The 27221-nt window shown below is 39.1% G+C and overlaps 1 protein-coding gene and 1 pseudogene across 1 annotated transcript in view; one reads left to right on the top strand and one right to left on the bottom strand.

Moving 5' to 3' along the window:
- LOC112812898 (transcription factor SPT20 homolog pseudogene) overlaps positions 1-2518 on the bottom strand; it is a 3861-nt pseudogene extending 1343 nt beyond the window's left edge.
- Positions 1-27221, top strand: part of IL1RAPL1 (interleukin 1 receptor accessory protein like 1) — a 1391691-nt gene that overhangs the window by 781369 nt on the left and 583101 nt on the right. The window contains exon 4 of the mRNA XM_073902198.1: positions 24822-25008. Coding sequence (XP_073758299.1) covers positions 24822-25008 — 187 coding nt within the window. The remainder of the gene's footprint in view (positions 1-24821; positions 25009-27221) is intronic.

Below are 27221 nucleotides of genomic sequence, written 5' to 3'. Positions count from 1 at the left end.
GATTCACTTCCACAGAGGGCTTCTGGGAGTTGGCTGTGACCTGGGTGGCTAGGGTTCTTTGAAATGAGCTGGTAGTAGACACAGTGATTGGAGGAAGCATGCTAACTCGAATCACTTCCACAGAGGGTTCCTGGGAGTTGGTTGTGACCTGGGTGGGCAGGGTTCTTTGTGATGAGCTGGTAGTTAACAGGGTGGCTGGAGGAAGAGTGCTAACTCGAATCACTTCTCCAGAGGATTTCTGGGAGTTGGCCGTGACCAGGGTGGCCAGGGTTCTTTGTGATGAGCTGGTAGTTGACAGGGTGGCTGGAGGAAGCATGCTAACTTGAATCACTTCCATAGAGGATTTCTGGGAGTTGGCTATGACTGGGGTGGCCAGGGCTCTTTGTGATGAGCTGGTAGTTGATAGGGTAGCTGCAGGAAGCGTGCTAATTTGAATCAGTTCTGCAGAGGATTTCTTGGAGTTGGCCATGACCTGGGTGGCCAGGGTTCTTTTGGTTGAGCTGGTGGTGGACCCAGTGGCTGGAGGAAGCATGCTAACTCGTATGACTTCCACAGAGGATTTCTGGGAGTTGTTCATGACCGGGGTGGTCAGGATTCTTTGTGATGAGCTGGTGGTGGACACAGTGGCTGCAGGAAGTGTGCTAACTCGATTCACTTCCACAGAGGGTTTCTGGGAGTTGGCCACAACTGGGGTGGCCAGGGCTCTTTGTGATGTGCTGGTAGTTGACAGGGTGGCTACAGGAAGTGTGCTAATTTGAATTACTTCCACAGAGGATTTCTGGGAGTTGGCCATGACCTGGGTGGCCAGGGTTCTTTGGGTTGAGCTGATGGTGGACACAGTGGCTGGAGGAAGTGGCGTGCCAACTCGAATCACTTCCACAGAGGATTTCTGGGAGTTGTTCATGACCTGGGTGGCCAGGATTCTTTGTGATGATCTGGTAGTGGACACAGTGGCTGCAGGAAATGTGCTCACTGGATTCACATCCACAGTGGATTTCTGAGAAAGACTTGGTGGGTTAGAAGCAAGAACAGGAGATGGAGATTTAAGAAAGCTGTTTCCTTGCCACAGAGTAAAACTGTTTCCTGATGAAGTCTTTTCTGAGCTCGACGGAAGTCTGAGGGTTGGAGATGGTTGTCTGACTCCCTTCCCCTGGACTGAAGACTGAACAGACACAGTTTTAGGCTGTTCAGTTTCTTTCCCTGGAGGAAGCTGGCTGAGGCTTGCTGAGTTGCTGGAACTTTGTGACATGGTGACTGGATATTTGGTCTTCTGCGGGACCACCACTTCTGACTCAGTGACTACTACCCCAGCATCAGTCTTTGACCCAGGCATGACACTATCTGAATGGTCATCTGGGGAAGGGTGCAGAGGAGGAGACATCTGTCTCTCATATCTGACTTTTTTACGTTGCCTTCTTTTTCCAGAGATAAGTGGATCATTAAGTGACTGCATGAGGGTCAGCTTTGTTGTCTGAGACTCATCATCACCTTCATATCCAAATACAGAATCATCTTTTACCTCATGGACTGGCCAGACTGTTGGTTGTGAGTCATCATATTTGACAAACTTCTCCCATTTAGCATATTTCTGCACATCCACTTCAGAAGGCACAGCCAAGTCACAGGGTCTCTGTTTCCTCTTATCTACATAATTTTCTGCTTTAGAAATTATGAAGTCAGAATTCTCACTTGTTATACTTTCTTTGCTTTTTTTGCAAGAAGTCAATACATTTAGCTCAGGAGGAGGTGGACAATGAGACAGCTCCTGCTGCCGACTCAGAGAGGGTGCAGAATACCTCTTGAAGTTCCTTTTCATCCCCTGAGTGTTCATCTTTTGCTTGTTATAGAGCAGCCTGTTTGCGGTGCAGGCTACTGATATGGAAGGATCGAGGCACAGGGGTTCCGCAGTAGCCAAGATCAGTTGGCTCTCAAGCAACAGCTTGTCCTCCTGGGTCCATTCCTGGCCATCACTGGTTATGGACTGCACGTCGCAGGCTAACGTCTGCATGGTTGGGCGCAGGAGAATATGCCTGCTCTGGTAGCCGGGAGGTTCCCCACCACTGCACTGCCTGTAGTCCCGCACCTGTGCTATGACACACCCACAGTGGAAAATGTTAACCTGAGATTTTTCCAGGAGGTCCAGCAGAACAGGAGGTAATTCTTCAGCATCCAGGTATTCCAGCAATTCCCCTTCTTCGTAAGGCAGCCGAATGGTCTCCGAATATGCTCCCTGTTTCCCCTCGAGCATCAGGGAATATCCCTCCTCTCCTGGGTGTAGGTTGATCACTAAACACGGCAATGACTCTCTCCTAACGAGCTTCTCTAGCAAGTTCGTGTTGCTTCTTAGTTCCTCCGGAGCCTCAGGCTCTTTCCCACATTCTTCCACATACATGTCGTAAAGTTTTTCATAGAGAGAGGCTTCCCCACTTGACGAGTGTTTCCTTTTAGGAGGCCTCTGCTGGGCACTTGCGATGACATAGTCCGCACGGTCCACAGCTTGTTCTAAAGCCTGTTGCATCGTGAGACAAAGGGGGCCCCAAAAGAAGACAAAATGCAAATGCCTAGTGGAGCGGGGTAAAAACCCCGCCCTTCACGTCAGTATAGAGTCTTACGAGCGCCGCAACTCCAGAGTGGAGCCACCAGCTTAACTTCAAAAATTATACCAAGAAACCCACCAGCAAGAAAGCAATACACAAAATCTTGCAAGTCTCTGAAAATACCTGTATCTCTATAGGGGGCAGCCACTGCGCCGGGCCTCGCCTCGCCTCGCCTTCCGTTGTTGCCCTCGGTTAGGCCGGAAGTCAGCGAGGAGGGGTCAAATTACACAGCCTTCTGTGCGCTTGCGTGGTGTCTGCACTTCCTGTTGTGGTGCCTATACTTCCTGTCATGGTGCCCGCACTTCCTGTTGTGGTGCGTGCGCTTTCTATTGCCAAGTAGGGCCAGGCGTCTGTGTTCAGTCAGTGCAGTTTAACAGGACAATAACAAAAACCATTTCTAGGTGGAGCCTGGGTGGCTCAGTCGTTGGGCATCTGCCTTCGGCTCAGGTCATGACCCCAGGGTCCTGGGATCGAGCCCCGCATCAGGCTCCCCGCTCCGTGGGAAGCCTGCTTCTCCCTCTCCCACTCCCCCTGCTTGTGTTCTCTCTCTCGCTGTGTATCTTTCTCTGTCAAATAAATAAACAAAATCTTAAAAAAAAATTTCTAGAAAGTGATTCAGTGTCATCCTTTCCCCCACTTTGTTCTCATAAAGCAAAGAGCAAAGAAAAATTACAAATATAATATGTCCTATGTGCTCTCCTTTTTCCCCATAGAATATGTATGTTCAAGCAACAGCTACTTTTGAGAATTAATTATGAGGGAAGTAATATGCTAGAATTGAGACATTAGTATAAGTGACAAGTGACTTGCCATGTAGGAGTTAACAGTTTCCTTGGTGAGGCAAACAAATAATCAGATAAATAGAATACACCACAATTTATAAACTTGTGGGCAGAGTGATAAAGGAAAAGAAGTACTAAACATGGAGAAGTGAAAAAAAACAATTCCCAGAGGAGGTGATGGTTGAGCTTTCTTAAAGGATGAATAGAAAGTTATCAAACAAAAGGATTCAAGTCCTGGCAATTCTGAAGTTAGGAGAGAAATCAAGATTGGAGCTATGGATGAGGATGTTATCTATTTGAAATTATTTTCCAGAGAGTTCCCACCATGAGTCAGGCAAAGCTACTCAAAATAAAATTTATCCAATGCTTCAGAAACTCTACAAAGTAGGCATTTTTACCCTCTTTATTTTCAAATGAAGAAACTGACATGCAACCAACTAAAGTGATAGGCTCAAGGTTATAAAATGATAAGCAGTTTAGGCAGGGAACAAACCCAAATCTCTGACTGCAAAGCCTGACCTCTTTCCCCCTTTTTAAGAAACTAACCCTAAAAACAGGAGCATCTGGAAACATTGACAGGGAATTTGGTGGTAGGTGCCCAGGTGGACATCATCTTACATGCAAATTCTGTGGGGTTTTTTTCACAAATGTAAAACATTAAATTACTTATTTTGAAGCAAAATTGACGGTTCATGAAGATGCCCCTTTAGAACCAGTCATGGAAAAATAAGTACACAAGAATGGTGAAGAAGTTTTTTGGAGATGGGTCAGGGGGTGAGTGAAACAGGTGATGGGGATTAAAGAGTACACTTATGATGAGCCCTGAGTAATGTATAGAATTGTACACTGGGAAATGATATAACACTTGATGTTAATTATACTGGAATTAAAATAAAATACTTAATAAAAAATAAGTAATGGCAAGAGATTTGCCTAACCAGGTATTATATCATACTAAACAGTGTGTTGGTGTATAAATTTCAAGAGAAGTAAGTTGAAGAGTTGGATATCCCAAAATATACAGGAGTTTGACATACAGTAAGTGTGGCGTCACATGTCAGTGGAGGAAAGATAAAGTTTTCACTCAGTGTTGTTTGTAAAAAAGGAAACTGAAAAAAAAAACCTTTTCTGTCTTAACATTTCTGTAAAAGTACAAGAATCAGTGATTAAACTATAACTATAGAAGAAAATATTGAAAATTTTTAAAATATATATAATGACAGAGTAGAAAAATTCTTTCTAAAAGTCCCCAAATCCAGAGGGTATAAAATGATTGATATAATTATTAGAGAGAAATAAAAAACTCTCTTCATGTCAATCAAAATAAAATTAAATGGTAAATGACAAACTGACAGAAGATATTTGCAATAGAATTCAAAATAAACCAATATCCTTAATATAAGAAAATCCTACAGCTCTGCCATACCATTTTATATTTTGCGGTCATTTTTGTTGTTTCCACTAGTTGTCATTATACTGATACCATTATGTAATCATCTGAGTCTTCTTTTCTTAGATTTTTCTGTGATGTCAGCTTACAATATTTTAATTCCCATCTATACATTAATAAGGTTATTCTATGTTCCTTTCTCTCTTCTCTTTGCATTTTTAGTTATGTTATTTCTACTTCATCAGAGCAAATAATATTTACATGTTATTCTTACAACTGTAATACTTAATACTTTCTTTATTTTAGTACTAGATCATCAATTAGGTATGCTCACTACCAAAATTTCTCTAAATCCTTCTCCATCCTTATGTTGTAAAATTTTCATCCTCTATTTTTAGGAAGCATTTATGTGTACAATATTTCCTGAGATTCTTTTTCTAATGTTTAAAACTTTGCTGGTAATAAAATCTTGGCTCATACCTTGTCCTTTCCTTTAGATTCTTGAAAATGTTGCTCTACTATTGTGCTTTGTGTTTTCTTTTTTGTAAGTGACTTGGCCTTTTTCTCTGGAAGTTCAGATGATATTAGTTTCCATTTTATTTTATTTTTTTTATTTTTGGTATAGTTAACATAGAGTGTTATATTACTTTATACTTAATAAAAAATAAGTATTCAGGTGTACAATATAGTGATTCAGCAATTCTATACATCACCCGGTGCTCATCATGACAAGGGCCCTCCTTAATCCCCATCACCTTTTTAACCCATCCCCCCACTCCTCTCCCCTCTGACAAGCGTCAAATTGTCCTCTATTATTAAGAATCTGTGTCTTGGCTTATCTCGCTCTTTCTTTTTTTCCCTTGCTCATTTGTTTTGTTTCGTGATTTCTCCATATAAGTGAAATCATATGGTATTTGTCTTTCTCTGACTTATTTCACTTAGCATTATACTCTCTAGCTCCTTCCATGTTGTCATAAATGGCAAGATTTCATTCTTTTTTATGGCTGAATAATATTCCATTATCTCACATCTTCTTTAAACATGCATCATTTGGTGGACACCCCGGCTACTTCCATAGCTTGAATATGGTAAATAATGCTGCTAAAAACATAGGGGTGCATGTATCCTTTTGAATTAGTGGTTTTGTATTTTTGGGGGGTAAAAACCCTGTAGTGCAATTACTGGATCTTAAGGTAGTTCTATTTTTAACTTTTTGGGGAACCTCTGTAACTGTTTTTCACAGTGGCTGCATCCACTTGCATTCCCACCCACAGTACAAGAGGGTTCCTTTTTCTCCACGTCCTTGCCAACACCTGTTGTTTCTTATGTTGTTGATTCTAGCCATTCGGATAGGTGTAAGGTGATATCTCACTGTAGTTTTGATTTGCACTTCCCTGATGATAAGTGATGTTGAACATCTTTTCATGTGTCTTTTGGCCATCTGGATATCTTCTTTGGAGAAATGTATGTTCACTTCTTCTGTCCATTTTTAAATTAGATTATTTGGTTTTTGGGGGTATCAACTTATGTAAGTTCTTTATGTATTTTGGATACTAACCCTTTATCAAATATGTCATTTGCAAATATCTTCTCTCATTCAGTGGGTTGCCTTTTAGTTGTGTTGATTGTTTCAGTCACTGTGTAGAAGCTTGTTATTTGAATGTAGTCCCAATAGTTTATTTTTGCTTTTGTTTCCTCTGCCTGAGGAGACATACTAGAAAGAATTTGCTATAGCCAGTGTCAAAATAGTTACTGCTTGTGTTCTCTTCTAGGATTTTGATGGTTTCAGGTCTCACATTTAGGTCTTTAATCCATTTTGGATTTATTTTTGTGTATGGTGTAAGAAAGTGGTCCAGTTTCATTCTTTTGCATGTTGCTTTCCAGTTTGTCCAACACCGTTTGTTGAAGAGACCATCTTTTTCCTATTTCCTATTCTTTCCTGCTTTGTTAAAGATTAATTGACCATATAGTTGTGGGTTCATTTCTGAATTTTCTGTGTTTTCTAATCTGTTCTATTGGTCTTTGTGTCTGTTTTTGTGTCAATACCATACTGTTTTGATTACTACAGCTTTGTAATATAATTTGAAGTCTGGAATTGTGATACCTCCAGCTTTACTTTTCTTTTTCAAGATTGCTTTGACAATCTGGGGTCTTTTGTTACTTTTATTTTTATTTTTAAGATTTTATTTATTTATTTGACAAAGAGAGACACAGCGAGAGAGGGAACACCAGCAGGGGGAGTGGGAGAGGGAGAAGCAGCTTTCCTGCTGAGCAGGGAGCCCGATGTGGGGCTTGATCCCAGGACCCTAGAATCATGACCTGAGCCGAAGGCAGACGCTTAATGACTGAGCCACCCAGGCGCCCCTCTTTTGTTACTTTTAAAGTATAATGGTTTTGGTAAAGTATTTCTTGGAATTGACCATCCTTTCTCTTTTTTCCTAGCATGTGATGAGTTCTTTTAATACATAAATCCAGAGCTTTTATTTCAGCAATGTCTTCTTCAGTAGAATCTTAAAACATTTCTTCTATTCCTTTGATTTGCTATTTTTCCTTCAGGTATTTCAGTTAAAAGTATGTTGGATAATCTTTTTGTGTCTTTTCTGTCATGTTCTCTCTAAACTTTTTGTATTACTTTTTGTTTCTTTTCTGTTCTATCCTTTATAAGCCTATGTTAAATGTGGTTATACCTGTTCTCTCTTGGGAACTCTTACTTTTATATTGCTGCCATCACAAATTACTACAAACTTACAGGACAAAACCAACACTCATCTTTGTTTTCTCACAGTTTTGTTGGTTAAAACACAAGGCAGGCTCAGCTTAGGGTATCACAAGTCAGAAGTCAAGGTTGCCTGGCCAGGCTTTTAACTGGAGGATCTGGGGAAGAATCCACTTCAAGTAGTTGGTTAAATTTAGATTTTTGTGATTATAGGACTAAAGTTTCAATTTTATTCCTGATCATCAGCCAGGGACCACTCTTTGCTCCTAAAAGTTGCTCGTATTGTTTCTTTGTCAAGTGTCTTCCTCCATCTTTACACTAGTGATAGTTTATTAAATCCCTTTCATGCTTCAGGTGTCTCAGACTTCCTCTTCTGCTACCAGATGGAAAAAGCTCTATGCTTTTAAGGGCCCATCTGGAGAATATAGGATCATCTTCCCTATTTTAAGTTATGGTGCCATGTAACATATCATAATTAAAGGAGTGATGTCATTATATTCAAATGTGCTGAGAATTAGAGTGGGTCATCTTTCACTGGCCATTTTAAAAATTGTGCCTATCACAAGCGCCTTATCATTTAGTCCTCATTCATTTCCTGTCTCTCCTGAATTTGATTAGCTCCTGTTTCACATCTTCCTGTGATTTGTCCTTTTCTATTTGGAGTTTTTTTTTTTTTTATGATTCCTAGTTTTCTTCCGGTTGTGCAATCACTTGTTTACATATAAAATTCCTGTTGGGGTGTCAAGGTAAAATTTTCCCCTGCTTTGTGTGAGTGTGGATGTGCATGTGTGCACATGTGTTTTAAAACTGTTATTTGCTGAACTCATTCTCATTTTTTTGGCTTCTACCCCTGAACCAGCAATAGAAGACACCTTAAGGTGGGTAGGGTAGGGAGATCCCATGGTTTACTTGATTTCATATTTCAAGACCACCTTCTTTTGCCATCATTCTGACATGTGGATCTTATTATTTTTATTGTTCTTGTTGGTGGTGGTAGTTTTTAACAAATGGTACATTTTTTCACAAGTCTGGCTTCTTCTGATTCTTTGACCCAGTCTTGGTTCACTAGAGCCCTTTATTTTTAGTCAGCTCCCCCCTCCACACCATTAAGTCTTCAAAGGAAACATTTCCTCTCAAAGGTATCTCACTCTCTTCCTAAGAAGGGTTGACCACCTCTGGTCCTGTGCTCTTTCAATGCCCCTTTCTTTTGATACCTCAGTAACTGATGGTCTCATCTACCTGGTCTCAAATTGTTTCTCAGAATTTGGCTTCAAAAGCTGTCTACAAATTAATAAAAATAAGATCATTAACCTTGGAAGGAAAAAAAACGGGTTAAAATGACAGTTCACAGAAGAAGGAATACAAATACCACTTAAGTATATGAAAAGACATTCAACCTCACAAATAATAGAATTACAAGTTAAGACTAAAATAAAAGTCCTATTTTTAAGTATTACATTGCCAAAGATGAAAATACTTTATAGCTTATCTTGTTAGCTAATGGTGTGGGGAAACAGACAACTCTTAAACGTTGTTGAGGGTGTTAATTGGACCAATTCCTGTGGATTACAAAGAACCTGGTAATAGGATTTGCCCCCAGATTTGGCTTCAGGGTGGCTGGGGCTCATAGGTAGGAATTTTCCACTATTAGCATATACTCATTAAAAAAGTGCTTACTTATCAATTTTTTTTAAAGTGCAACATTTCTGCTGTTACTTCATACTCTAGATGAATAACAACTGTTATCCATCAGTGGGGGTAGCAGTATTTCATTCTGAGTATCATTTTGCAACATAAGAGCACTCAAGAGGAAATGAATAGCAAGGACAAAAATCTAGGGAAATTCTGGCATTTAACTGAAAGGGACTGAGTGAATAGAGGCACAAAAGGAAAACCAGGAAAAGGCCTTCTAATAAAATCTCAAGATGACTGAACATAAATAGTATTCAATGTCATATTGTGCTCAAGCCAGATAATGATTGAAAGCCAAGAGATTATTGGTAACACTAGTAACGACATTTTCTGAGATATAATGGAGAGAAAACTCAAACCATCGTAGAGAAAGGAATGAGCCTGTGTTGAGAAAATGAGAATAGTTTACAACACCACTCAAAGATTTGTATTAGTGAAGGGGAAGAGGTAAGTTACGGGTAGACATAGAGTACATGAATTTGCACACGAAAACTACCTTTCTGTAAAATCTCTCAATGCACTAAATGGATCAGGTAAATATAACATGCATAATGATATTATCAATAATGTTATTTTGGAATTTCAGGAAAGGATGTAAGCCTTCATGTAGACTTTTATTTGACAAATGAGAAACTACCATACCCAAAGCCACAATTCAAATTAATGACTTATTCATGTTATGTGCTTTATACACTGTAGACATAATAAATGGTAAATAAAGACATCAGTAACTACAAAGTCAAATTAGGCAGCAATACTTTGTTCAATTTGGATTCCAAATAAATCCATATTAGAAAAGGAAACCAGGAGCCAGAAGCAATGTAATAGCTTTTTCAAATTAGCCACCACAGTAGTCAGTTACAGTTGTATTTAATAGACTAGTGAACAGAAGGGTTTTGAGAGTGGGAATGATTACAGTGCTGTTGCATAAATTGTAGCTTCAAGAAAGCACTCAAGTAAAAGATGTCCAGTTAATCGTTATGATGTTGTTCATGTGTGTATGAAGAATAATTTGGGAAGGCCCTGCATCCTGATAAGACTGAATATAATGGGATTGAACTCCTCCATTCCATAGGAGTTTTCTTTGTCTGCTATTATCATAATGGACTTTTAAGGAAGAAGCAGGTATTATAACTAGAATTCATATATACAATAAAGCCATTTTCATTTCTTTGTAACAGTTGTTTCATATGAGAAGAACATGAGAAATAACCTTATAGTATTGACAGCAAAGTAGGTTTGACAGCTGACTGTTGGAAAGTCTCCTGTGTAATTTATCCCACCGAGCCTCTGGCTCAGGATAAGCGTTTTTCATATGACCCATACTTCTGAAAATACCGAATTTCAAAATGTCTGTTCGATGCACATAGCTGTTGACATCTGCAAATATTTAACCATCTAGTTCTAGAGTCCCATTGGTGATTCTTCCATCAGAAACCAAGAATAGAGCAAAGCTAATAATGGGCAAGCCCTCATTCATGCTGTTTTATTTATTTATTTTTATCCCTGCTGCTGCATCTAGGGATGCCTTCCACTTTATGCCTCATGGCAACTGCAGCTCTTTCTGGCAATGATATGAGACAAGTTTAACTGAATTTTAAATGTATGGGACTTCACTCCCAGAAAGGGTGTTCTATTTATATTGAACTTTTTTATAAAAATGAAAAGTTGGATCTGGAGAACAGAAATGGAGGAGGACTATATTCACAGTAGGATAAGGAGATTAAATATAAAGGGCTGTGTGATTTTTCTCTTTATGAGGTGCTGCTGGAAAGGAGATTAAGCTTTTAGAAAGTGGTGACCTTGATCTAAATTCGATATTTAGCCAGTGGTGAAATATTATGAATAACGAGTATGTGAAACAGCATTGGGCATGAGAAGATTCAAGGGTTGTAGTCAGATTGACAGTCCTCTAAGGGGTTAAGCCATGACTGCACATCATAGTAACAGCAGTGATCCGTGTTAAGTAGCTGTTTGCCCATTACAAAGTCTGTTTACATTAGGATGCTCTTTGCTTCTCACACTCCTTATAATTTTATGATCAGGTAACTGAAGTTCAAGGAAGACTAGTTACTTGGCCATAATCACACAGCCTGTTAGTGAGTTCTGCCCATGCAACTGCCCAGCCGTGCCGCCTCCTCATCCTCCCCTTTGCATTCTTTATCATATTTGGGTAAAAATTAGATCCACTTGTGTTTTGTTTTTGATACTTTTAAATCATATCTCTAACATTACTCTGTGGCATTATATTCTGGCAGTCAAAGTGTAAAGGAGCTTATTCCTACATTCTTTGTTGACAAAATTTTTGATGTAATTGTCACATTATAAGCATGTTTATATTTATAAAGAAATTCAAATTATTAGACTTTTTTTCCCTACAAGTGGCCTCTTTTTACCAAGGAAAGTGATCAGATTGCTGGCATTTAAAATCATTTGCTCTTCTGGTGAATTGTAGGTTATTCAGATTAATGGCTCTTCTTTCTAGTCAGAAAAAATCTAAAAATTACTTTTCATTGGAATTGATACTAAAATTACGTAAAATGGATTGAAAAGAAACCACCTGTGAAATACGCATGTCCTATAGAATAAAAAAGTCTCTCCCCAAAAATGTCTAATTCTGACTTCATTTTTTTATTTTATTTTATGTTATGTTAATCACCATGCAGTACATCATTAGTTTTTGATGTAGTGATCCACGATTCATTGTTTGCATGTAACACCCAGTGCTCCATGCAGTATGTGCCCTCCTTAATACCCATCACCGGGCTAACCCATCCCCCCACCCCCCTCCCCTCTAGAACCCTCAGTTTGTTTCTCAGAGTCCATAGTCTCTCATGGTTCGTCTCTCCCTCCGATTCCCCCCCCCATTTTTCCCTTCCTTCTCCTAATGTCCTCCATGCTCTTCCTTATGTTCCACAAATGAGTGAAGCCATATGATAATTGACTTTCTCTGCTTATTTCACTTAGCATAATCTCCTCCAGTCCCATCCATGTTGACTTCATTTTTTTTTTAAGATTTATTTGTTTATCTGAGAGGGAGAAAGAGAGCACATGGGAGTGGGGGGGGGAGAGACAGAGGGAGAGAATCATCAAGCAGACTGCCCACTGAGCGTGGAACCCAACCTGGTACTCAGTCTCACAGCCCTGAGATCATGACCTGAGCTAAAACCAAGAGTCAGATGCTTAACCAACTGAGCCACCCAGGACCCCTGTAATTCTTCCTTTAAATTAAACTAACTCACTATTTAATTCTGTTCTCTTTTTTTTTTTTTGGTTTTATAATATCAATAAAAGACTTTCATCATAGATAGGAAAATTCAGAAGTGCCTCAATTTATTAAATGTGCCATGTTTATACAGTGTTATTTATACTACTTGCAAATACATAACTATATAATTTGTATACTTCTTTATTTTACCTCATGGGAGACTTTGAAGAATTTACGTATAATGTAGATAAAACACTCAGCTAATTGTTTCCTAAACTACTGTATTGACGAGGATCTAGTCGGTTAAATCAAATTCATTCCAAGTATTTCAATAGGGGAAATTTAGGGGCGCCTGGGTGGCTCAGATGGTTAAGCGTCTGCCTTCGGCTCAGGTCATGATCCCGGGATCCTGGGATCGAGCCCCGCATTGGACTCCTTGCTAGGCAGGGAGCCTGCTTCTCCCTCTGCCTCTGCCTCTGCCTCTCTCTCTCTCTCTCTGACTCTCATAAATAAATAAATAAAACATTTTTAAAAAGGGGGAAATTTAATATGCAAAGTAGCTTATAAATATGGCAGAAGAGCTGAAATGGCATAACATGAGGCATTCCGGGGGTCACCAACAGCAGGAAGCTACAGCCAGCCCTCTGTCTGGAGGGGGAAAAGAGAGGAAAGAAGTGGAATAACCAACACCAGAACCTGAAATGACAGATCCTCTCTTGGAAAAATTTAACCTTGACATCAGCCAGTAGGAGACCCTGATAAAAGGCAGACATATTTATGGGATAAAGTGGTGAACAAAGCAGATAAAACTCCCATTCTCATGGCACTTCCACTGTATGGAAGACAAAATATATACCTATATACAGAATAAAAATTAAGAAAATATCAATTAGTGACCATTGATAGGATAAATATAAAGCTGAGTGGTAAAGAATTGTAAACCTTTATTGTTCTCATAGATTTTTTGTATCAATTTTTTAAACATTATATTAAAATATTATTTATCTTAATTATTGAGTTTTTGATACCCCCTCATTCACCTCACGCTAGTTTTGTTGGGGTGAGCCTGCAATGTCTGAAAGAAATTCAAGCTATTTTCTTGAGCAGTTAGGTGAATGGTGTGGCAATCAGTGACATATGGGAGGCTAGGGAGAGTAGTTTTGAGGGTAAAAGTAAAGATTTATTTGTGGGGCACCTTAGGTCTCAAGTGACTTTTTAGATTTCAAATAGGTATGATAAATAGGCAACTGGATACATAAATTTAGAGTTCAGAGAGAGGTCAGAGCTGGAGATACAAACACAGGAGACAAAACACAGAGATGATATTTAAAATAAGAGGGTTAAATATGATTACATAGAGGGAGATTAGATGAGAGAAGGCATAAAAGCTTTTTTAAAAATAATGCCTTTGCTGAGATATAATTCACATGCCATATAATTCTTGCATTTAAAGTGTATAATTCATTGTTTTTTATTGTGGTAAAATATACACAACATAAAATTTACCATTTTAACCATTTCTGATCGTATGCTTTGGTGGCATTAAGTACATTCACAGTGTGGTACAACCATCCCCACTATCCATTTTCAGAAACTTTTTGTCATTCCAAACCAATTCTGTACCCATTAAACAGCAACTCCCCATTCCTCTCTTTCCCCCAGCTCAGGTAACTTCTCTTTTACTTTTGTCTCTTTGAATTTGCCAATTCTAGGTATGTAAGTGGAGTTATACAATGTTCGTCCTTTTGTGTCTGACTTACTTCTCTTAGCATAATGTTTTCAAGGTTCATCCATGTTGCATCAGGTATCAAAATGTCATTCTTTTTAAAGGCCAAATAATATTCTGTTGTATTTTATACAACATTTTGTTTATCCATTTATATTTTGATAGACTTTTGAGTTGTTTCTATGTTTTGGCATTGTAAGTAATGCTACTATGAACATTGATACACATGTTTCTCTTTAAGTCCTTGCTTTCAATACTTTTAGGTATATACCTAGGAGTGGAACTGCTAGATCATATGGTAACTCTGTGTTTAACTTTTTGAGGAACTGCCAAGCTGGTTTTCCTTTGCAGCTGTACCATATTATATTCCTACTAGTGATGCGCTAGGGTTCCATTTTTTCCACATCTTTGCCAAAACTTGTTGTTTTCCATTTTTTTTTAATAATAGCCATTCTAGTGTCTGTGAAGTGGTATTGTGTAAAGCTTTTTGTACAATATTCCTCCCTCCACCATTTCCTTTCAGTAAAATATAAGCTCCATAAAAGCAAGTACTTTGCTTGCTCACTGCTTTATCCCCAGCTGGGCCAGACGCATAGTCTTTGCTCAACAAATATGTATTGACTGAATTAATGAATTTTAAATGCTCGATAAGCAATAATTGACTCATTTAATAAAATGATGTTATACATTCATGCCTAGGTTAGGTTGTATGTTCCCTGCTGGGCTTAATGGTTTTATTTTGTTTTTATCAAATGGCATGACTTTGCTCTGGGAAGGGTTAGAGGAAATATATTGAATTTACATAGAAAGAAACTATCTCACACCATGACAGGAGAAGAGTCAGTGAAAGAGTTCAAAAGTGAAATTAGAGTGTTGTGGAAAAAGCAAGCAAGAGCTCCCATGTTACCTTCACATTTGAGCACCAAGCTGGTGGTATGAACATGTTGAGTCAAGGGTGGCAGCTGCAGTCTCCTTTTCAGGGAGCATTTCTGGCTTCCATTTACTTTTCCACCAAAAGTCTCTTGGTGAAGAAGAGTTTTTTGTGTATACAAGCGTGTTGTTTTGTCCCCTTTGTGTCTGGAGAAATTAGCCTAGTTTCTATATATGCTAAGTTCAGAGAGGTCACTCTCTCTTTACATGAAACTCTGATCATGAATTTTGGTTGGCACTCTATGTGTAAGATGACACCAGTCTCTAGAGTCTGGAAATATGCACCTTATCAATTTTATGGAATAGATTCAGTTTTTGTCTTATACATGTAATTAGAAATATGATATAAATGTCCTTGATAATTAAGATTATTTACCATCTTCACAGTTAATTTTATTTATTGTATTTTTCTTCTGAAGTTAAGGAAAGCAAAGCCATTATCAAGAAATATTGACCTGCAAAGTAAAACTGAATAAAGCATATGCCATTATGACATCTAGAAAATATTTAAAGAAACATTAGCAGACAAAAAAGAAAGTCCAGTGATTAAGAGGTCTGTTTCCTGATATTGTCCATATTTGGTTTCTATACAGCAGGGGGAAAAGCATGTTTTCTTATGTTTATATGTTATTAATCTAACTCTGAAAAATGTATTTGTGAATGGGTAAAATTTCAACAAACTCTGGTAGTTCTCTGTCTTCTTTAAAGGTTAGTATAGATTTTGTTTTACTCTGTTGCAACTTTCCCTGGAATTTTCATTGTAAAATGAGGAGGTTGGGTGTATGATTAGCTCAACATCTGGATCCTCGTTCACATCTTCTCTACAGCAGCCTGGGAGTAAGATTTAATAGCATAAGCACTATTATGCTCACTGTAGAAAAAAGCTGCCTGGGTGATGCTTGGAGAGGGAAAAAAAGTGATTTACAACTGACTCAAATGTGGCTCATATATTTATTGTCCCTTTTCTTATCTTTCAAATCAAGAAGGTCAACTACAGTTAGAGGAAAGTCTGTTGCATACATGGTGAGAGAATGAGATAATCAGGTGATTGCAGATAGCCAATGCCAGGAAATATTTATAGCTCTATTTTATTTTTTGCTGGACCTGGAAGACACATTTTCTTGCCACATCCACTGTCAAGAAATGTGTGCTGTTTCAAAGAAGCATAAAACAAAGGGGGACGAAAACTCATTTAGTGGGGGTGTAGATGAAAGTTGTTTAAAGGGATTGAGCTAAGGAGAAATGTAATCAGAACTATATAGACCTTAACGAATAGTTAATTTTTCATTCATTTCACAAATATTTATTGAGAGTGCCCGCTCTATGCCTGGCACTGTACTAGGCACTTAACTCAAAAAATAACTAGGCCTTTTAAGTCTTTAACCACAATAGTCAGTGAACACATTTGCCTAATGCCTTAGTCTCCCTGTGCCAGCAGAAACTGGTATTCAGAAGGGTGGGAAGAGCTTAAGAGATTAAAAAAAGAAGTGCTTGATTTGTCAGAAAATTAAACATAGAATAACCACATGACCCAACATTTCCACCCCTAGGTATATTCCCAAAAGTATTGAAAGAAGGAACTCGAACAAATATTTGTACCCGAACGTTCATAGCAGCATTATTTTCAATAACCAGAATGTGGAAACAAACTCAAATGTCCATCTCCTCATGTACAAATGAACTATATTGGTATTATCTGTACACTGGGCTATTAGCCACAAAAAGGAATGAAGTACAGATGCATACTACAATGTGGGTAAGCCTTAAATACATTATGCTAAGTGAAAGAAGCCAGACACGTACGCACACACACACACACACACAAATCCACACACTGTATGATTTCTTTTATATGAAATAGTCCTAATAAGCAAATCCATGAAGACAGAAAGCAGATTGATGGTTGCTAGGGGCTGTGGGAATGGGGAAATAGGGAGCACTTGCTAATAGTTATGGGTTTCTTTTTGGGATGATGAAAATGTCATAGAACTAGATAGAGGTTGCACAGCATTATGAATGTACTGAATGACACTTAATTGTGCATGTTCAAATGGTTAATGGTTAACTTTATGTTGTATGCAGTTTACCTGTTTTAAAAAATAGGCCTCCAGGAATCCAAACAGCAGACAGCTAACTCCCTTATTTTGTATACTGTGAGAAGAATACATATTAACAGAGGAGGCAGCAAAGATAAGTGGAAATAAATGATTACAAATTGAGATTATTTTGAGGAAAATAAAGGGGCAAGATGGATAGGCTTTCCTGAAGAAATTATTTATAATTTATGTGACCTTGAACCCACGTCCTGGGACTCAGTTTTCTTCAGGGACATGTTTTTATTTTTGTCTGTCTGTCTCCTCCTTTCCTCCTCCCTTAAGAAGAGGTCAAGAAGGAGACCGTGTGGTCTAGTTGTGAAGTTCAAAAGTCCTCATGCCCAAGAATAACTCAGAGAAATACTGGACTAGATTTCCATACATCGATGCCTTCTCAACTCTAATGTTTCAGGAATCTTAGGCAAGAAAAACAGATATGGCAAAATTATATTAATGACTCGCCACCAAAAAAGAGATCATTATTTTGAATATATAGTTAGCAGAAGACTGTAGATGAAGTTCAGTTTACCAGTTAAATTTTTGGAAAACAGAATTTCAAATAAGAAGGCAATAAACTGGCATTTTTAGCCTTATCACTTGCTCAATGGTCTCCCTGTAATCTTTTTACAAGGGCTGATTTCAAGCACAGTTAAATCAATAGGTCCTCCAGAGCTCTTCTCAAAAGAAAACCTAATCCAAACAAATTTCACATTGAGTGCCAGTAGCTCTAAGCATGATATATGTGTAAGAAAGATAAGATAAAACAGAGGGGCCACATGCGTAGCTTCAGGCATTACCATAAACACGGAGAGAAAAAAATAAAAATAGAGAAAATTGGAAGGCTTTAAGATTAAGAAATAAACTATCAAAGCGTATTTAAGGCTTAACAAACTATAAGACGTTCCCTCCATAATCTAGCCCTTACATTTTTGATTCCTAACACTTTATTTTCACCACTAATGATTAGACACTATGAGCAAATTTGTGGTCAAGGAACCACCTTCCCGACAGTTGAGTTCTGCTCAGGTCTGCACTAATGCAACCTTCAGATCTGCTGTTTTTCCATGCCCAAATATTTGTGACACTTCCAAAAATACTGTGTGCTTTTATTTTTACAAAACATTTCTGTGCAAAGGAGTATGACTTAAAAAATGACCAATGAATGTTAGAATAGACCATATAAGACAGAGAAGCAGAGAAAAACTTAATCCTTTAAAAACGTTGATCAAATTCCTTGTCTTTCTCAGCACTTCATAATGTGGGAAAAGATTTCCAACTACAATGGCAATGTTATTATTTTCCCCAGGGACCTGAGGATTAACAGACAGGTCAAGGGTTTAGTGATGCTGTTTAAGGATCTATTTAACAATCATGCTACTGGTAATTCTGTTCGAGTAGGAGAGAGATGTTCAGCACTACGCAGTATCACGCATAGCATGTATGATTACAGGGTAATTGTAACCGTGCTACCCTTCAGTGTGGCGTCACAGGATTTTTATCATACTGCATCAGCTAATCAGGTAATACCCAAACTTTCCCTTCTCACACCTTGTTTTCTTTCTTACCTCCTGTCTGGACCACCCACATTTCTGCACCTCGATCTGTAGTTGTGCAATGTAGTCATCCTGTAAAAGAGGAAGTTTGAAATATGTGATAGGTCCCATGCATGCCAATTCAGAACCCTTGTCCCTGTCAAGGTAGCAAATTGCTAAGAAACATGTGGAGCACTTCAGTGCCCTGTACTAACTTCTACAGTCTGTACTTATAGAAGTTATTTTCATTTTATATTTGTCACATATTTGCCTCTTGATTATGTTCAAATATATTTGTTAGTTTTCAATCTTTATACTGGTTTAAGGGTAGATAGTTGTTTTCCTCCCTTTTAAGACAGGACTCTAAGGCAGTTGTTTCACAAGCCTCCTTGTTTACAAGTATGTAAGTTTGTAAAAAGTACATGGTAGAAAGAGCTGGGGAAAAAAAAAAAAACATGATTTTTTTTTTTTTTAAGATCTGTCGCTTGCTCCCTTTTGTTCCTTATTAAATTTGGGGAAATTTAAGGACCTAAGTTTTCAGAGAAATCCAAGTTAGATCACATTTTCCCTTTCTCCAGAAGACATCTCTTTGGGGGTGTAAAATCACATAAAACCAGGGTTTAAGAGTAACTTTCTTTTGTTTTTAACAGTCTTAAATATATATGTATATATAGCTCTTGTGTGCTGACCCAGCACTAATGATCTGCAGTAGCATATAGAATTAGAAGTTAGGAGATGTGAGTTCTAATCCCATTTTTGCCACTAAATAGATAGAAGAACGTGGATAAGTCGTTGGCTTCTTTACGCATTGGGTTGCTTTGCTGTAACCTCAGCAGGTGAGACAAAGGAAATCTGCATGACTTTGGTCTGTACAATACATTCTGTGGCCTTGGTGTGTACTGCTGGTCACCTCTGCCAGAGAATACTAGGTCTTTTTAAAAATTAATTGTTGTATTTTTTATGTATTATTGAAGTGTGGTTGAACTCGGTCTTTTTTTAATCCACAATATCATTTCTTCCCTGGAGAGGACAGTTCAGTGTTGACTCTCAGCTAAGAAAACTGTTTGCACCACATATGCGTATATCCTGTCTTTCTAGCCATTTTATTAACATGGAAACCAGCAGTCATGATTTAACTTGTTGCCTAGATTGCAGCCCATCTGTTCTCAACAATAGAAGCTGAGTAAATACACGCTGATGATTTCCACTCTCCCTCCTGTAGGAGCATTCGCCTTACCCCATTTACCCCATTGCATGGTATTTCCCTGATGGAGCAGAGCCACAGTACCATAGCAGTCGTGCTGCCAATTTGATAATGGCGGATGGTGCTCTTTACTTTGAGAGTGTGTAATTCCCCTCAGGGGGATCCCATGTTTATTAATGTGTCACAAGTTACTTGCTTCCTGTTAGCTCTTCTCTGTAAATAGGACTATAGTGTTCATTGGATGCTGCTTTATTTTTAGCTTTTAAAATCACCTCCTGATGAACGGAAACAGTAAACAAGTATTAAAGCATTGAAAGTAATTTGGAAATAGTGCTATCCTGGGGAGTCTGGAATTCCAGACATTACCAGACAGTTGTAAATCAGCAGTCACCTCACAGAGCTGAGGAATAAAAGTCAAGAAAATAAGAATACCAAAGTGTGCTCCTCTGGATCCACTTTCTGGAAAATAGGGGTCAATCACATTTATAGAAGAGGAGAAGGGGGCGGCTGGGGTGAAGAGTCTGTATTTTTCATCAAGTTTACTCACTCTCCTCGAGCCCCCACTCAGATATCCCGGATGAAAAACAGAAGGATTTATCTGGATGTTTATACCTGACACTAAACACCAAAGAACTGAAGGCATCATCATGGTCATGTTGTCTATCTCATCTGCCTTCTGAACAAACCCTGGGTGGCTGGACTGGAAAATGGAAATTTAAAGAAAAGAGGGAGAGGGGATGTCGTACTGATGATAAGATCTAACACTTCCTGAGTGCTCCCCAGAAGACTGGCCCTGCCCTAAGCTCTTCCCATGTTTTAACATGCTTGACTCCCAAACCAACCTCTGAGGTCTTTATTAAGATTTTCTCCTTATACGCATGAGGAAATGGAAACCTAAGGAGTCCAGTAACTTTCCCTAATTTTCCAAAGTAATGAGTGATTGAGCTGGAATCTAAACCTCTTATGGTTGGGTTTTGGAGATCTCGCTCTTAACTCTGTATAAAACATGCCTGGCATTTGGCAAAAGAAGGTATAGGAAAACAAACAACAGCAATGAATAGTTTGAGGAGAAAGAAAACCTAAGACTCATGAGTTTAAAAGATTAATATGGAGTGTTCAAATTTAGAATTCACTGATTGAATTCTTAGAAAAGTCTGTTCTTTAAGAATTCTAATGTGTACAAATATCAGGATTATTCTAAAACGTGCATATTTTCTTACTACACATTGGAATGTGTCCTAAGAGAGTTAATTGCTTTAACTTAGGTAATTATTTTTTCTGAAAATATTATCTTAAAATGAGCCTGTGAAGAGCACGCTCTAGTCTGTGCTGGAGTAAAATTAATAAATAATGCATGAGCAATATTTCTGGCAAACCCAAAGAGGCTATTTTTTCTACTTGGGTGTGAAGCCCAAGCTAAAATTTAGCACACTTTCTTTTCTCTCAAAGCTGTTTCTTTTTCTGGATTTTCCATGCTGAGAGATTGACTCTACTTTTCATATACTCATTTGAGAGAATTTTTTCATCATCTTGGATACCTCTCTTTCCTTTGCTCCTTCCTGTCATAGTGATTCTGTATCTTAAATATAATTTGAACATGATTCCTCCTTTTGTCTCAATGGTCATTGCCTTTGGAGCTGCCATTTTTCTCCTGAATGAAGGATGTTGCTTTCTTATTGTCTCACTGCACTTAGTCCTCTGTTCTCTCAAATCCATTTTAATCACCATGATCTGAAAAATCTTTCCAAAATCCAAATGTCTTCACTTCCCAGCCTAAAGTCCACATTCTGCTGTGGCTTACATGCTGCTCCTTCAGGCTTCTGCACAGCTGTCCAGCCTCAGTTCCTGCTGTTCCTTTTTAACTAGTCCAGCCACACTAAATTATTTGCATTTCCTCCAACCACATCAAGTTGTTGCATGTCCTCAAGCCTTTGTGCATACTGTTCCCTGAAATAGCCTTTGTTAAAATTGCCATATCCTTACTCGTTCCTTAAGACAACCAGGTATCACAAATTTTGAAGTCTTGTTTCTTTCTTTGACGCTACTATGGTAGCGCACAGTAGCTCTTAGTAGTGCTTATCGCATTGAAATTCAGCTGTTGTGCATCACTTCTGGATTGTGAGGAGCTGAGAGCAGAGAATATGTTTTATCATTCTAACAAAATTTCTGAACACATTTTTTCAGGACCTTTTTACTGATTGACTTTGTTTAAAGGTGAAGGGTTTTACTTCAGAAGTATTTTCTTTTTCTCTCTCTCTCTCTTTCTTTCTTTCTTTCTTTCTTTCTTTCTTTCTTTCTTTCTTTCTTTCTTTCTTTCTTTCTTTCATTTTTAAAGGGGGAGAGAGAGAGAAAGGAGGGGGAGGGGCAGAGGGAGAGAAAGAGAGAGAATCTTAAGCAAGTTCCACACCCAGGGTGGAGCCCAACGAGGGGCTCCATCTCACGACCCTGAGATCAGGACCTGAGCTGAAGTCAAGAGTCAGACACTCAACCAACTGAGCCACCTGAGCGCCCCCCACCTATAAAGTATTTTAGATCTGCTTGTAGGCTATTATATGAAGGTAGAGACATCCACATTAAATAAGTCTACATAATAGTTTTGTGGCAGTTTTCTTTGTTACCCAATATAAAGTTGAATAAATAACTATAAAGGAAAACTCTACTTTTCTCCCCTATTCTTAGTATTTCTGATACCAGGTATGTGGGGTTTTTTTCCCCACACCAAGCAATTTTGCAACACCAGCTGGATATGCTACAGTTCAAATCTATACTGACACTATCTACTTAAAGATAACATCACAGCCCACAGATTAAGGACTCAATCTCACAAGCAATTGCAAGTCCAGATTGTCACCTGTGCTTCTGACAGACTGACTATAAAGCAGAGGTTCTCACAACCCCCTCCTTGGATTCAGTCATTTGCTAGAATGGCTCACAAAACTCAGGAAAACAGTTTACTTACTATTGTTGGATATTTCAAAGGATAGAAATAATCGGTCAGATGGAAGAGATGTATGGGGCAAAGGGTAGAGGAAGAGGCGCAGAACTTCCTTGCCATCTCTAGGCATGCCACCCTCCCAGCACCTCCATGTGTTCATCAACCCAAACTCATCAAATCTTTTTGGTTCTAGGGTTTTTAATAGAGCCTAACCTGAAATTCCTGCCCCCTTGTCTGAAGGTCAGTGGTTAGAGTTAAAAATTCCAACCTTCTGCACACTTGGTCTTTCTGGTAACCAGCCCCATTCCGAGGCTTTCTAGGGGCTTCACCCCAAAACATCTCTTTAACATAAACTCAAGGGTAATTAAAAGTGGCTCCTTTTGAATAACAAGAGACACTCCTATCACTCAGGGAGTTCTTTTTTTTTTAAGATTTTATTTCTTTATTTGACAGAGAGAGAGCACAAGCAGGGGGAGAGGCAGAGGCAGAGGGAGAAGCAGACTCCCTGCTGAGCAGGGAGCCCGACATGGGGCTTGATCCCAGGACCCTGGGATCATGACCCGAGCCGAAGGCGGCCGCTTAACTGACTGAGCCACCCAGGCGCCCCTACTTCAGGGAGTTCTAAGAGTTTCAGGAAATCTGTGCCAGGAACCAAGACCAATTATATTTTTTATTATACCATAACCAAACTATTTTCTGGCAATTCTTGTCATGTTATATAGGCACTTTTTTTAACGAAAGCAAGAATTTAAATCAAGAAGCTGCTTAAATGTCAAGCGTCTTGGCTGAATAAGGAGGAGGCCTTGGGGGCTCTGATCCCTGTACACCAGTGTGGCGGGAGAAGAGCCAACATTACTGAGCACCAGTGACGGGCCAAACAGATTTTAATTCAGTATCACGTTTAATATGCACATACATGTTGTCCTACTCCCACCTAAGGTTCCAAGGGATTAAACGAGTTGCCTAAAGTTACAGAAATAGTAAGCAGTAAAACTCAAATCCAGGACTTTGATGGCCAAGTATACAAATGAGGCACTGGGCACTTACCAAGTAAGACATTCTGTACAAAACCTTGAATTTGTTGTTGTATGCTTCTCTTTATTCTCACTGCCTACGTCACCATGCCTGACCCATAGTAGTGTTCACTGACTGTCCAGAGACATAAATAGCAAACAGAAATAGTGCAGTTTACAAGAAAACATCCTTTGGTCCAACTCTTTCAAAGAGATCTCTGAACGTGATTTCTATTCTCATGTATTTCAAGTTATAAACCTGATTTAGGAACCAACAAGTTGTAAAATGAAACACTGATTTAATGAACTGATTCTGTAGAATCTATCAGGGTGGGGTTGTCCTTACATAACACATCAGAATATTTCTCTCGTCTGACAACCTGGACTCCAGGTCCCAACCCAAATGAGTTTCAGTCTGTGAAGATAGTGAGCTTGCCATATTTTTAACCAAGACTGTTTTCTTCCCATATTCATTGATAACCTCTCCACTTATCAAGACAACCAGTACTATAAGAATTGAGCAGCCTTATTCTTCTGCTTCCATTATGCTTAATAGATCATTTACTTTTTCTACTTCTCTGTTGAGCTTTGCCAAGTTTAGCATAAACCCTAGGTTGACTTCCTGCCTGACCTAAATCTTCCTATATTTTTTCTACTTTTCTACATATAGAAATCCCAACTGAGTATATTTTCAAACCACACTTGTATATAATACGAAACTTTTTTCTAGCAAATAGAAAATATACAAACGGTTTCACAGAACTAAGCATCATTTAGCTGAGTGACAAGAGAGAGCCCTGTGGACCAAGCCGTGATACCATAACATCAATTAGTCAGTGGAGTTTTTTGCTTTACTCCCTCCCTCTCCTCCTCGTCTCTCTCTCTCTGTCTTTCTCTCCCTCTGTGTCTCTGTGTCTGTCTGTTGTAGTGAAGCAAACATACTGCCTGGCGGCATTCACTTTTTGTTCACAGCAGACCACCTATTTATTCTGCTTCATTACAGAAATTCCACTTACTGTATGAAAGTATCCATCTCGCTGACAGTGGGTGAAAATGACACTGGACTCTGCTACAATTCCAAAATGAAATACTTTGACAAAGCTGAACTTAGCAAAAGCAAGGAAATTTCATGCCGTGACATTGAAGATTTTTTACTACCAACCAGGGAACCTGAAATCCTATGGTATAAGGTATGTACTGTGATTTTGTTCCTTATAAATAGACTAATGTAAATCTTACTCTTGGACAATTTGGATAAAAAAGTTATATGGGTATGATGAACTTCAGCTCTGCCCTCCTAAAATACTACAGCAGGTTGTGCTGGTTAGTATAAGTTTTCAAACCAATAGCTTTGATAAATGCTAGTCAGTATTTGTATTGGTGATCCATTGCAATAAGCTGTTGCATTTATGTTCATAGCTAGTTTATACAGTTCGTTCAAGTGCATTATAATCTGTGTTGATAATTCCAGGAACTAAAATACATTAAGTATTCATTTCAGAGCTCTTCATATAAACAATCCTAATGTTTCCAGATAAGGAAAGGATTGATTTACTTCTATGAAAAAAATGTTACAATAGCTTTATTGAAATGTTCTGTTTAATGGAAGTATCTTTGTGTATATTCCAACCCTTTTTATATAAAAGCATATATATTTTTAAAAACCTGAAAATTCATAATATTATAAAAATAGTGCTAAAGTTTTTTTTTAAAAAACCAACAGAAACTTTAGACCTAAGGAGAATAATCCAACCCTTGTCCTTCCTATCACATAATTGACTTTCTCCAAATTTTAAGATGAGAATGTACCCTTCAGCTTATTTATACCATCAAAGAAACTTTTTGTTATTGAGTGTAATCAAGAAAATACAATATAGGAGATATGAATATTTTTCTGGAGTATTATATCCATGATTTAAAGAGTACTAGTATAAAATTTACTTTGTTCAACTCCCTGGAAATAGGAATGTAGGAAGCATGACCTCTTAGTAACTAAATCCACCAATACCAGTATGTCATGAGTTCAAAACTTATGAGAAATTAAACAAGAAACAAATCTTTAAATATTTTCCTACTTTTCCATTGAATTCCTATCTTAGACACTGTCAAATAGCCCTCAAATATTAGCCCCACTGAGCTCTGTTTCTGCACAGATGAGGTTTATTTTTTCCCCTTTTTTACTTCTGTGAGTATTTCTCACCCCGATTCTCAGTGGTCTGCCTGCTTTCCACAAGCAGATTCTTAGTAAACCCTGATTATTGCCTCAAATGGAGAGGTATTAGGGGAGTTTGACCCAAAGATCTCTAAGACCAGATGTTTCCTAGTAGTAATGTGTGTACATTCACCTTCTTCTACACATGCACACATGCACACACACTCAATATTTAAAATGGGTAGCCTCACATTGCTTCTTTAGTCATGTTTCCATCATCACCCCAATCATTGTGACCTTTAGCTATAAAGACTTTCACTAGTAGGAGGGAGGAGCTAGATGGTGGAGGAGTATGAGACCTAAATTTTGTCTGGTCCCAGGAATTCAGCTAGATAGGGATCAAACCATTCGGAACACCTACAAACTCAACAGGAGATCGAAGAAAAGAATAGCAACAACTCTCTGAACAGAAAAGGGACCACTTTCTGGAAGGTAGGACGTGCGGAGAAGTGAATCCGAGGCGATATTCGGGAGGATAGATGGCGGGGGAGGGGGGCCTCTGTCAGCCGCTACCGGCAAATGATAGAGCCACTGAGCACAAAATTGGAATTCTTAGAAGTCAGCTCCGCTGAGGGACGTTGCTCCAGTGGCTAAGCAGGGGGTGGAACCCTCCCGGGACAGTGTGGTCTCAGGACCCTCGGGGTCACAGAAAGACCAGGGGTGCCTGAGTGCAGCAGAGCTCCCAGGTATCGGAGCAGGGAAGTCGGCTGCAGAGACGGAGCCGAGGTGCGGGCTCTCAGCTCAGGGTTGCCTTAAACTGTGATCTGCGGCCCAGTTGGGCCACTGCTCCTCCAGCAGGGACCCAACAAGCGGCAGATCCGGGAAGACTTCCCTTCCTCCCCCGGGAGGGGCGGCGCGGGAGCGCACCGCAGGGATCTGCTGGGTTTGGAGACTCCACAGGGGGTCAGGTGCCAGAGATAGAAACGCTCGGTCACAGGCCGGTGAGCACGGAGTGCGGCCGGAGACCGGGGAGACGGGAGTGATTGACTGCTTTTCTCTGGGGGCGCACTGAGGAGCAGGGCCCCAAGTTCTCGGCTCCTCTGGCGCGGAGATTGGGAGGCCGCCATTTTCACTCTCGTCCTCCAAAGCTGTACGGAAAGCCTGCAGGGAACAAAAGCTCCCGAGAGCAAACCCGAGCAGATTACTTAGCCCGGACCGGCAAGGGCGGGGCAATTCCTCCTCCGGCAAAGA

Source organism: Callorhinus ursinus, unplaced genomic scaffold, assembly GCF_003265705.2.
Source record: "Callorhinus ursinus isolate GAN/ISIS: 27379988/994484 unplaced genomic scaffold, GSC_fseal_2.0 scaffold16, whole genome shotgun sequence".
Taxonomy (NCBI): Eukaryota; Metazoa; Chordata; class Mammalia; order Carnivora; family Otariidae; genus Callorhinus; species Callorhinus ursinus.
This window is presented reverse-complemented; position numbering and strand designations above follow the sequence as displayed.